Source organism: Alosa pseudoharengus, unplaced genomic scaffold, assembly GCF_046254945.1.
Source record: "Alosa pseudoharengus isolate Yale_2024_CS ecotype anadromous, Long Island Sound unplaced genomic scaffold, YU_APseudo_1.1 YU_APseudo_1.1_scf_18, whole genome shotgun sequence".
Taxonomy (NCBI): domain Eukaryota; kingdom Metazoa; phylum Chordata; class Actinopteri; order Clupeiformes; family Clupeidae; genus Alosa; species Alosa pseudoharengus.
Genome location: NW_027468650.1, coordinates 25,165,033 through 25,178,215, shown reverse-complemented (window position 1 = coordinate 25,178,215; position 13,183 = coordinate 25,165,033). Strand labels below are relative to the sequence as shown.

The 13,183-nt window shown below is 41.2% G+C and overlaps 2 protein-coding genes across 6 annotated transcripts in view; one reads left to right on the top strand and one right to left on the bottom strand.

Annotated features, from left to right (window-relative positions):
* LOC143131241 (dual specificity calcium/calmodulin-dependent 3',5'-cyclic nucleotide phosphodiesterase 1A-like) overlaps window positions 1–12,387 on the top strand; it is a 70,646-nt gene extending 58,259 nt beyond the window's left edge. The window contains exons 15-17 of one of the 5 annotated variants that reach the window (XM_076290732.1): window positions 332–805; window positions 8,706–8,865; window positions 9,856–12,387. In XM_076290732.1, coding sequence (XP_076146847.1) covers window positions 332–805; window positions 8,706–8,865; window positions 9,856–9,880 — 659 coding nt within the window. In that variant the 3' untranslated portion in view covers window positions 9,881–12,387. Of the gene's footprint in view, window positions 1–331; window positions 806–3,514; window positions 8,480–8,705; window positions 9,700–9,855 lie in introns of those variants that run through there. The other 4 variants (XM_076290731.1, XM_076290735.1, XM_076290734.1 and 1 more) reach the window with 4 other exon arrangements.
* Window positions 9,923–11,982, bottom strand: ppp1r17 (protein phosphatase 1 regulatory subunit 17). Its single transcript, XM_076290737.1, has 4 exons — window positions 11,934–11,982; window positions 11,260–11,345; window positions 10,674–10,829; window positions 9,923–10,010 (listed from the first exon to the last, which is right to left on the bottom strand). Exons 2-4 carry the CDS (start codon window positions 11,327–11,329, stop codon window positions 9,940–9,942), a joined length of 297 nt encoding a protein of 98 aa, XP_076146852.1. The 5' UTR covers window positions 11,330–11,345; window positions 11,934–11,982; the 3' UTR covers window positions 9,923–9,939.
* Window positions 12,388–13,183: the final 796 nt, after the last annotated feature.

The following is a 13,183-nucleotide window of genomic DNA, read 5'->3' as shown; positions in this document are numbered from 1 at the left end:
GCTCCACAAGGGAAGGTGAAAATAATACAGCATGTTTTAGAACATAGGCTGTGAGAAGGTTGAAGCATAAAAGGCCTCAGTGGTAAAAGGAATAGGTTATGACACTTGCTTCTTCACAGAGAAGAAAAACAGGTTATTAATGTTAGTGCGATAGCTTTAGGAGTCTCCTCTTGCATATTCTGTTATTACTTTCATCATTGCAAGCGTAATTTTAATCAATCAATTACACTGTTCCTTGTCTGCTTGAGATCACTGTGTCATGTTTGTGGTATGATATGATCTCATTGCAAAGCTTAAACTGATATCATCTTTTGTTCTTGCTTGGACTCAGACTTGGAGGAGAAGGCCAAGCGGGAGGCTGAGGAGAAGGCTAAGCTGGAGGAGGCCGAGGGCAAGAAGGAGGAGGGCAAAGAGTCGGAGACCTCAGACCCCGCACAGGACAAGGACACGAAGGCAACGAAGGACACAAAAGACACTGCAGAGAGTACAGACAAGGAGGAGAAAGAGAGAGAGCGAGAGAAGGAGAAAGAGAAAGAAAGAGAAAAGGAGAAGGAGAAAAAAAAGGAGAAGGACAAAGAGAAAGGGAAGACGGAGGAGAGGAAACCGGAGCCGGCGGGGACGGAGGCGGAGGGCGCTCAAGCGATGAAGGACCCCGTGGAGCAGAAGCCCAAGGAGGCCGAGGGGAACAAAGACCCGGGGGGGTCCCAGGGGACGAAACCCGAGCCCGACCCACAGGAGGCCTCTGGCCCCAAGCAGCCAGCCACCCACAGCAACACGGACAGCAGCGGTCAGCAGGTCCAGAATGGTAGGTGCTCCTCACTTACAAAACTCCCATTACGTGCACAGTGCCTTCAAAGATATATCCACAGCTCCAGTTAGCGATAGCATGGTGCAGCTCCTGTGGTTATTAATTGGGTATGCAAATGAGAAAGCAATCCAAACAAAGCCAGCAATGCTAACCAGTTTTCAGTTCAATCAAGGGTGGGAAAAGTTGCATTGTGGTTTATGTTCAAGGTATGTTTTTGCATTGCTGAAGGAAAATAGATAGGTGGCCTTATCACATAGGTTAGATTGTGCACATAGTTAAAAAGTGTGTTGTCAGTGGCTGTTTTCTTTTTAATTGAAGTGACTCTAGTCCTACAATAATGACATGACGTACGTTCTGTACAAATCACCTGTTATTGATGTGTTTTACGTATCTGGTATCACTTTAGAGGGTCTGCACATGTAAACAAATACATTTATAAAGGACTGAAATAGAGAAACCGCATGGAAAGTGCACAGGAACATGACTTATTTATAATGCCTCTACAGTTGCATCATTATTATACTATACTATACTTGTATTACTACTACCACTACTACCACCACACCACTACTAATACTACTACTACAACTAATCCTGGAGCATTTTGATTTTACTGTACCTTTAGCAATATGCTAGATATAGCATATTGGGTCTTGAAATATTCACAAGAATCCATAGAAATTGAATATTCATGTCATTTGATCCAATATTAGTTATTCAGATGTTTAGTCCACCAATTTAATTAAAAATAGCAATTAAAAAATTGTATAATTTTTTGTAATTATTCCATATTTAGTGTAGTCATTCCATATCAGAACCCCTGAAGTATAATCCAAATACAAGCATGAAACTTCAATGTGTTACCTTTCATTTGAGACCAAGATTATGCTTCTACACAAAGGGGTTCATATGCAGTAAGCATTTGATTGTCAGTATGCATTTTGGATAACCAAAAGTCCTATGGGGAGTTTCCATAGGGCATTTTACAAAACGCAGGAGCATACCTTGGCAAATAATGGTCTAAATTAAGTAGTTTTCATTCTATATTGATCTACTTTTGCACACAGCTTCACAAGACCTGATGCTAGGGCTCAGTTGTGTTTCAGTTCAGAGATGCTTGTTATCCGGCAGAATGAGAAAATAATATTCTAGCCTCTGTAACTCTGTGTCAGTACATCACACAGTTTTTCTGATTGTTGTCCAAGAAACTACAGTGTCTACACTTTCCAAAGAGGTCAGGCATTTGATTATAGGCCAAAGTACTGTATGTAGGAGCAAGGATCTCCTAAGTAGATGATGTACAATGTCGGGCAAAATACTGAAAATGGGGCGTATGCATAAGAATTTAACACTGGACACTGTTACATTACACTGATACAAAAACCATGCTAAAGGTACCACCTTGCCAATAGTCAGTGATTCCTGTATGATGTGTCTGAAGCTTGGAATCTTGGTCTCTGAGTTTACATTGTACATGGAGGTTAGAGATTTATACTTGACACTGCTTTAGGGGGGCAGAATTCCTCATATCTATACTGTATTCTCTGTTAAACCTTTATCTGATTTTACATTCAAACCCCTGGCTATGTGAAACGTATGCAGGTTTACACTTGTGTAGTGTAGAGGTGAAGCCTGAAGGTCCTACTTTTATTGTGAAACAGTGCCCTCCACTGGCAGTTCTGTGTGGTACAAGTCATGTTGCTTTTTTAGAGGGCCTGTGTGCCAATATCAGGTTATCTTTAAGTTTTTATGTAGATTAGTAGGACAGACAGCTTCTCTTTGGTGACCAGTATTTTATTTGACTCCCAGGTGAAGTGCCCAAGGAGCTAGACTCACCTGAGAGTGAGGGCAGTGAGAAAAAGACATCAAGTTCAGACGGTAAAGAACTACTCTCTGGTCACTTTCCCCATCCATTTTTTACTCTCCTTTTATTCACAATTTTGCCCCATCAAAGAAAATGTTTTAGCAAACTGGATAAAGAAGGTGCTAACATTTAAGCATTTGGGCCAAACTTATGACAAACTCGTGACACCACCATCCCTGCACACACACAGGACGAACGTATAGTACGAAAAGGAAAGGGCTACAGTATTTTGCTGTTAGGTCCACTGTATCCTGTCATTGTTGTTTTCCCCATTTGTGCTATTTTGAAGATGCATTCATTCATTTGAGTTAATGTACACAGCCAGTTAAACATGTTTAATTTCACTATCGCTTCTTACTAATACCTCATTGTCAGGAAAGTCTAACCAGCTTGTGGAAAGAAAGAGGTCTCCCTCCATCCTGTGTCTATCCATCTTCCTGTTCTGTTGCCAAACTCTCAGTCTGCTCCTCCCCACAGATCACTGTGCCATCTAACACCACCGCGCTGTATTGCTTGCATCTTACTTTAGCTCTACTCTCCCTGGCTGAGTTAGGTCACCTTACTGAGTCAGATATGGATCTTGATCTTGAACAACTATGTGAGGGCATGGAATGTCACGAGGAAATGGCCCTGCACCACCTCACAAAACCACATCCTTCATGTATCACCACCTTCATCACAGTTCCTGGTATTCCTAAGCAGAAGGCCACTCTGATCACTCACCTTTTCCCTGATGTCCCTCTGACATCTCCTGTCCCATCCCCCCTTGCACGTGGCCTCCCCCCCCCCCAGGAGAAGGAAAAGCTCACCTCTAAGTGTGCCATATCTCCTTTCCTTTCCAGATTCGGACGAGGACGGACAGAGCAACTCACCTGGTTCTCTGGCGGCCGCATCGGCATCCGCGGCCTCTGCCAGCGATGCAAACTAATACCCATAATCCTCTGCTGCATACACACATGATACACACACGCCGCCACGCACACGTGTGCGCGTGCATGCACACTCACACCGATACGTCCTTTTCGTCTGTCTCTCTCTCTCTCTCTCTCTCTCTCTCTCCGCAAGGCCTCCCTCTCGAAACCCTGGCAACAGCAGCAACAGCTTGTGGCCAAAGCTCCACTGTGTTGGTCAATTTGTTTGGTTTGTATGCTTTTTGAAGTTGTTTTTGTTGGTTTGTTTGTTTGTTTTGATTCTATTTTGCAAAAAAAAAAAGCAAAAGCACGCCATCGGGCTGTGTTACCATGGAGCTGAACCGTAGGACTGATAGCAGAGTTGTAAATCTTGTTGCCTGACAACTGTTGTCATGCACCAGATCCCTTCACAACCGTCGCTGCTGTGCCAGCCTCACCCATGCACATGCGCGTGTGTGCATACGAGTGTGTGTGAGTGAGTGAGTGTGTGTGTGTGTGTGTGTGTGTGTGTGTGTGTGTGTTTTATCCACGAAAACAGCCTAACTACAGCTGGCAGTGATCATGTGGATGAGGAGGAGGAGGAGGAGGATGATTAGGAGGACATTCAGGCGAGACGTTAAGGCTGTTAAAGCCCAGCCTCTGGACTTCTGAGGGACTGGGAGAGAGGGGAGAGTGCAGGGGGGGCCCCCAGAGGCAGACAGTAGTGGCCGCTGGCCCCCCTAGTCCCTGGCTGCTGCTCCGGCTGCCCCCCCCCCCCCCATATTTAGCGGTGAATGTGAACGTCAACGTGGAAGAACAATCCAGATACGAATGTCAACTTTGATGCACAAATAAAATTAAACCACTTGGTGTTTTTCATATCATTACTCAACTCATTTACTACATCAATAGCACAATGTTGTCTTTATTTCCCTCAAGTCTCACCGTGTAGTCTTTGTGCTTAACTGAATGAATTTTACCGCAGACTGAGTTTCGCTAACGCTGGTCGAGGTCCTGATCCATTACAGTACAATCTGTCTTCTTCACATGTACTGTAAATAACAGAGAGAGAAGACAGTTGTTCATCCGCACTTCAGTAGTCTGTGCTCAGGTAATATGATATTTATTTGGAGGCGCAGGCCACGTGTTTCCAGTTCACTGTCAGCATTTTTTCCACAAGTCGTCAAATTGATTTCTGTCCAGCCTTTCTATAGGTGTAACTCTGTAGTATCTGGTGTCAGTAGTACATAAAGATATATGTCAAGATCTATAGCTAGAGTCAAAGTAAACTTGATGTCAGGACATGCCCTGTGTTTAAGTTTCCATAGAATAAATATTTTGTAAAGAACTGAAAATCAAATTTAAGAAATTTAAATAGTTCATATTTTGCCATGAACCACATTAATATTTTATATTTTGCGAGTTCAACACTATGTTCACTTTTTATAGCTCATCTCTTTTCTTAATGTACCAATCACACATTCTGTCAGAACATGATGACATTTTCGGGATGAAAATGATCGGGCTGTTAGCCTGACGAGCCAGACCCACATCAAGATGTAGGTTCTGGGGACTCACCATTGGCAGTGCTCAGTTCGAGGGGCGGGATAATCGGTTGTCTTTCAAATTCCCTCTGCACGCAATAGGGTAGCGCTACAACTCATGAGTCCCATGTGTTTTCCCACCAGCGGAGCTAGTTGGCTAGTTCAAACTTTTGCCAACTTAAAAAAAGCTTAACTTGTGTCACGCTGTTTGCCAACAGCAACAAAATCAATCTTTTTTGTAGCAGGGAATTCACGCCAAACCGTTGCGACTCTGCCATCAATCATTATGTTAAGCCCGCCTACCAACTATACACAATGTGATTGGCCTTATCGAAGTTTAATTTTTCCAGCTCGCAAGCCAACGGAGAGTTGCTAGACAACCCTGGCAGCTGCCGCTAGGGTGCGTCTAGATTTCTAGGCTATCGGGCTGTGCTACCATGGAGCTGAACCGTAGGACTGATAGCAGAGTTGTAAATCTTGTTGCCTGACAACTGTTGCCATGCACCAGATCCCTTCACAACAGTCACATTAATTGAGTTCCTGTAAGATGCCATTCAAAAGTGAAACTATTATATGCTGACAGTGTACAAATCTCTCTGTCTCTTTCCTCCATTATGCTGTTCATTATGATCATCCAAGTCATTGGTGTCACCTCACAACCAGATGTGTTTTTCTCATATGTATTTAATGTATATAAAATGAACATATTATTTATACTTTACTGTGTACAAGTGTTGTCATAATTCTGAACATTAACAAAGAAATATGTTTTATTTGACATGAACGTCTGGCTGAAAAAATGGCTTAAAATGCGAGCTGTGATGTCTCAGAGGATTTGTTTTCTCCAGTCAATCATTATAGGCCAACCCTTTTATTTTTCTTTCCACCACTTTGCTTCCTGCTTCCCTCCTTCCCTTTAATACTGAATCAAACATCTATACCAGCCCCCCGGCCTGATACAAACACTCAGACAAGCCATCTGTTGCCGAGACTGCCATGAATTCTTTATTTACTGATGCACAGAACCATTTGGTTTATGATTCATCCATTGCAGCCATACAAACCATCTCCATTAAATGTGTCATCAGCAAGTCTTTATATTTAAAGAGTTTATTCAACTGCCTTAGAAATATATTTTGAGGTTATAGTACTGAAGGCATTATAGATAAATGTATGCATTCACAATAAAGGGAAATTCTCACAATCGGGGCAAAATTTAAGCACATATTTTCATAGATTACGAGTGTATCCAAACTCTTTCATGGCTGGTTTTGGTCCAATTTAAAGAGCACATTACAACCATGTCACAAAACAGTCGACTCTCAGCAAATGGGAGTTCAGTGTCTCTCCAGTGAGGTCATCCCAAGGTGATTTAGAATGACCTCTGCTATCACTGTGTGGAAATTCCTGATGCCTTGACCAAAGATAAAAATGAACCTGTTTAATCTTGCTTTAACTGCTGTACTGAGGTTGAAACATTAGATGCATTTTGCCACAACGTACAGTAATCGTGTTTTTGCTTTTCTCTGTAACAGAAAAAAATACTGTTGCCTTAAATTAGATGTACTATTTTTTAGCTTTAGTCCTGTAAAACTTCTGATGTGTGTCTGTCTGGCTTAACTTGCAAACTCTTTGAACAGGCTTTTAGATAAACATTAATGTCTGTAATGACTTCATGTGATTTCCAAAACAGCTGTGGCTTCTAACCCCTTTAAGTTGAACATGTGTTATGTTAGAGTAATGAAGTCTGTGTTTGTGTTGGGTTTTCTGTATTTCCCTCATGTCTCATACTGGTGTTGTCCCTACCCACCTTACTCAGCCATTGCCATAGGATTTGTTTGGTAATATGCTCATGATCACCGTTCTTCCAGTCTCAAACACTTCCTGTCTCAGAGCTCTTCTCCAGAGCACATATTTATGCCATATTGACAGTGAAAGTTTATGTTATTAATTTGATTTTGTCAGTTGTTTCACATATGTATATTGTTTACTATCTTTTAACAGCATTATCAATCGTTCTTTTTTCAGGTGATATAGTAAACTATCAATTTCATGATGGTTGTCAGCTTTGAAGCACATGGGGTTTATGAGAAGGTTGACACTGTTCTCCTTGTGGTATTGATTTGAGGAACTGCTGGTTTATGTGTATTGACTGTTAATGCACATAGGAGGTGAAGCAGCACTTGGTGGTGGAGATGGTGATATATGAGCAGACATGTGACAGTGTAGCCCAGTGTTGTACCACAGAGTCTTGACAGTTGCACTGCAACAGTGGCCAGAGATGAACCCCTGTGGATAGAATACCCCTATAACATCCCATGAGCATCAGGCCATAAAGTTGATTTCTCTCACATGGATTAGAATAGTAAATGTGGTCTGTGTGTCTGTGGTTTCTCTCTCTCTGTGTGTGTGTGTGTGTGTGTGTGTATGTCCGGCGTGTGTACAGCGTACGTCCGCATGTATGAATGTATGTGTGTGTGTGTGTGACAAAACAACAAGACCCCCATACAGAAGGTAGGGTTAAGCATTGCCTTAGATTCCTGTTCTTCTCCGTGAAACATAGCCTGTGCATAACCGTCCAGTCAGTGTTTAGGTCCTCTGTCGTCATGTGTCAAAGTAAGCATGTCTGTCCGCGCTTCAGTTTTAATGATGAGCAGATTCATAGCCAAACCTTGACCTTTAAGCATTGCTGAATTTATAACAAAAGCTGAAGATTTATGAGCTTGTAGGTGCAACTGCATCTTGTTCACAAACGGCCGAATGGAGCAAAGAATCAGAAAAGAATATAACATAATTTCATAATTCACTTTGTGTTTCATACCCTTAAGGACTGCACAGATAGTACCAACAACTAAGCCAGAAATGAGGAAGAAGTTGTGTTGCTGTTGTGTTTTTTTTAATCATGCTGTATGTCAGCCAAATGTATGTGTAGTCCTGCTTTGGTTGTCCTGCACTGTTATTAGCTAACCTGAATTGCACTTGTGATGTCACCCATAGGTTCCATTCCTTCTCACAAGGTTCTGTAAAACCATCCTGACGTTGCCACACACACTAAAAATATTTTTATATTTTTCATTTTATGTTTTGTCCTCCTCTCATTTTTTTTAGTTTTGTTTCTCGACTCCATTTGTTGAAGCCACATCAATGTCTCTTCTTGGTGAATAAGCTACAGGGTGTTATGATTGAAATGATTGCATTTTTGTTTGTTTGTTTGTTTATTTTGTTTTGATTCTGTTTGAGAGGAAAGATGAATTTGACCACCAAAAAAAAAAAAAAAAAACAGAAACTTGTAGTGGTCATGTTCATTCCAAGGCTACGTTATTGCACTGTTGTGTCAATAAATCTGAACTCAAAGGGCTCAGATCATGACTCTGTCTGTTTATTTGCTTATTTCGATATTTCTGTTCACTACTAATATCCACAGACAACAGACCAAACCATCAGCAATGTTTATGTTTTAAGAACTGTCTGAAAAGATTACACCGAGTCAGTAAAGATATGCATCCCTGAACTCATCAACAAAGACTGCAAAATTCAATAGTTGTCATAGTGACATCACTCACTTCCATCTTAACCCCCAGACTCACCTTCTTTTTCAGATCATTCTGGAAGGTACGACCTGATCCGCTACTACAAGAGACCCAGCTACTGTGCCACCTCCTACCTGCCCTCCTCCCAAGGTCAAAGGGCAGCCAGTGACCCTGCCGACCCCCGCAACAAAGCCCTCCGCCTGCAGCGCATCTCTCTGCGCCGGGGCAGGTGACCACACAGGAAGCGACATCACCAACTTGACCTCTGAGGTCATTGTGTCTCAATTTTCAGATTTATTCTAGACTTCTTCCTATTTTAGTCAAAACACTTGATATAGGTTCCAGTGATCTAATGAAGTCCGATTGTAGCTGATATTACCAGCAATTGGCCCTGGCCTTGGTCTTATTTGTGGAAATCCCTACACTTCTAACTGTAGAATTGCAATAATACTTGTACGGGACCAGGGTCAAATTCACAAGATCATAAAATAGACATAAACAACTTCAGTTACATCAGTAAATTATCTGCCAATTTACTGATGTAACGGATTAATTATCTCCAAAAACTGGAGTGGCAGTAACAAGATTGACTGCATGTGATCAATATTTGCACTACTTAAATAAAACACATAAATATAATATGACAATCTAATACTATAAAGAGGTGGGGCATTTTCATCACAGCTGAAATTTCAGGGAATTTACATGAGGAAATGTCTTATGAGATATGAGATCACACTGTTAAACTCGAGGCTTATTTACTTAAAATAGATCAGGGTTCAGATTACCTCAATTGTGCAACAAGCACTGCAGATAGGTCAGGAAAGCCAGCAGTTAAAACTGTTAAATAGTAAATACACAACCTTGACATGATACTTCTGTAATCCAGCTCGACAACGGTCAACTAATCTGCTACAAATATTAAGGACTTATTCATATTAAGAGTTTCAAATAAAGAAAGGAAAACCTTTTAGGTAAAACGAACACAGTGTATTTACCTTGTGCTTGTTGAGTCAATGTATCATGTTCATATTCAGTCAAAATAATAAATATAATGATTTTAGTATTTTTTTCTGCATGTGTGAAAGTGTCATAAACTTCAATGAAGATTTCAAAGAAACCTGACTGGTTGTAGGCACAATTTATATTTTCTTCTCCAAATGTTCTACAACAAAGGCATGAATGATTAAATTACAAACGTTACTTTTTCTTTTTAAAGGGCACTAAATTCAAACAACCCATAGTCAAACAACCCATGGCAGTGATGTGAATGGCTGTTGTCAGAGGCATGGTCCCAGAGGACTTAGTTCTTCACGTCTTTCTCCTCATCCTCCTGGTGAATCAGACGAGCCTCCCCTTTCATCTGCCTCACGCCTGTTTACCATCAAAACAGCAAACACAAATATCATCCTCACTCTCAGTGAACTCTTTGCACATTTTTACCGATACTCCAACGCCTTTATGACTTTAATGACTTTATAGAGTTCAAAAACAACTACCATTAATGAAAAAGTCTTTACACAAGACTAGAGCAATACATGTTGGCTTAAAACATAGCACACAAAACAAGCTTTTCATATACAGTATCAAAATATATCTACATCATCTGAAGGCTGTTGATAGAATTGTTGAGAAATTTGGCAGAAACTAATTCATTGTCATCAGAGGATGGCAATGCTTCACGACAGGGTAACATGCAATTTAAAAAAAGTATTCATAATGCATTTATATCCCCCATGCTTTATACCAGCCTTTACTATTGATATCGTATAGTCATAATTATCCTTTTAGCATGTTTTAATATTAGTACCGGTATATATGGTACAAGGCATTATGTTACATGCACTCCATATCCAGAAAGGTTACATATGGAGAGAATACAGAATGCCTGAGCTAAGTACTATGAGCCACATTGAGACAAGGTTTAAAGAAACATAACAAGAGACACATGAAGATGTTTACAGGAGGAAGTAAATCCAAAGGACAGGTAACACAGTGTTAGCTAAATAAAATAAAAAGAGAAGAGAGGGTACTGACCTGGGATGAGGGGAGGGGTGTTGAGCACAGGTGTGTCTTTCCTGCGAGGCTTCTTGTGTTCCTGGTCATTGTGCTGGTTGTCGGCGTGCAGCTCTCCAGAGCCACACTTCTCCTGTCGGTCCATCCTCAGCTTCTCTTGGTGCTCAGGCAGACCATCTGCAGCACACATCACAAACAGGGTGCCACACAGGCTGGGGTTTTGAATGGGCTCTTTAAACAGAACCTTTTGTCTTTCTTCTAGAAAAGAATTTCAGAAAGCCAGAAAAATCTCTTGAACTTAAGAGCCTGTCAGTGCAGTCATGGGCAACAATTTCCAAGAACTCTGTAAGGATTTAGTCTGTATTCCATCAGTAAAGGTATGTTACGGTAGTCTATCCATGATGCTGTCTGACCAAGATGTAAGTGAATAAGATGTAAGTGAATAATTTTGGTGTATGTTGGATGTGATTACTGTATGTGACTCAACTGGCGTGCTGGTTTGCACTCCCCTCTGATGGGGCAGGGAGAGAATGCCTAATACACACATCAACAGATGCTGTGCTCTCTGCTCTCCCTCTCAGTCCCACTCCGGCTCTTTCATACTCACAGTGCGCTTCCTGACCCTGCAGCCTGTGTTCCGCCGTCTCCGGGGGTGAACTCACACAGCCAGTAGACATCCCCTCTGATGGCGATCTGTGGCCAGATCAGATGACACTCTCTCAGTCTCTCAGCCCACTCCCACTGAGATCCAATATTCATTATTCATGCCCAAATCACATCACAGGACTCCCCCATGTTGCAAGAATCAGGGTCTGAACAGCCTGGACTGCTCTTTAAAATCTGATTTTCTTTTTTTTTTGTCAAGTAAATGCTAACCCCATTGTCCTTTGAGACAAGGCAAAATTGATCATTCAACATATCATTCAAATTTAACACCATCTAACATATGTTGAACATTACAATCATTCAAAAGTTTAACATATGCTATATGGTGTCAAATTTCATCAGTAACATATACCATTTACAATTTAAAGGATAATCAAACTGAAAGAAAGGGTTACAAAACATCATTTAACATGTAAATTACATCACCACCCCTTCATATTGCAAAGTCAGCATTTTAGTTTTTACCAAAACTGGATATACACACAAACACACACATCAGTGTTCAAAATGACACACACCTAAATGAGACGTATAACTAAACATCTCTTTTAGCTTAGCTCCTGTTTAAAAGGCCAAGTAACAGCACATTGATGAAGAACAAGACGGAGCTCTTACCTTAGTAGCCCAGAGAGAGCTCCTGGTAGTGGAGCGCTAAGATCAAAGGCAGGCATTATGTACCACGGAGGAGGAGCATCACAGCCACCACGACTCCATTAGTGACCGTTGTCCGGGCGACAGGAGCCCTCACCATCAACGCCCCGTCACACGGCTGTCCAAACTTATGAATTTCAAAGGGCCGCCTAATTAACCTATTTCGACAGTTTCACTTGCACACCATGCTAACATGGAACTATGAGTGGCTCTCGGAAATAAACAGAGGAGAAGAGGATGGGGTGGTGCAGGAGATAAGGAGCACAACAAAAGTAAGGTCAATGTATAGAGAGAGAGAGAGAGAGAGAGAGAGAGGGAGAGAGGGCAGAAGAAAAAGGAAGAGAGATCTACAAGAGAAAGTGTGAGTATTGTTTAAGAGGTGGGGATGAGTGAGGAAGACAAAGACATGCTATAGAATAAAAAAAATTAAAAATATCTAGTGATCCTCCAGTCAGTCACAATGCTCACTCACAAGGCAGAGATGCTTTTGATAAAACCTGAGGGAAAGAAGGAGCAATAAGATGAGGACAGGAAAGAGAGAGAGAGAGAGGAAGGGAGTAGTTTACAGCCCCAGTCCCAGATGTCATGGTGTAGGCTTTCACTGTATTTATGTGATATGTGGGGGGGTTTAACCCCAAATAAAGCACCTAAGATCACCGCATCTATCATCTCTACTTTAATTATATAACTTCACAATTAAAACAATCATACATGGTATTTCCTATATTCTTTTAAGTAAATCTTCCAAGTCTTGATAATATTATGTTCAATATTTTAAATGACCTAAGCCAGATTCAATAAAGGCTTTTTAAAGAATTCCTTCTCCTCTTATATATGCTATTGCTTTCTTGATAATATTACTCTGATTACAGAAGACCTGTGAATGATACATTTAGGCCTACAATTAAATAGGACCCTTGAATTTAAAAGGGTTGCCACTGTGCCTAAACAGCTTTTCTCAAATTCACATCGATCACTCACTGTAACAAAACATGCATGTTAGCCTTGCCATCTGAACGTCTAAAATGCACAACTTGTCAGATGTTTGTGAACACCTATTGAATTCTCTCAGGTTTGTGTTAGAATGCATGAGGACCCTGAGTAAAATCTTCAGACCTCTCGTGTCTGGCTTGGCTGTGCTGCTGGCTTAAGGTCAATATCTTTGGCTTCACTTGAGGACTTGTTTATATCCACTCATACAGGCCTGACAGACT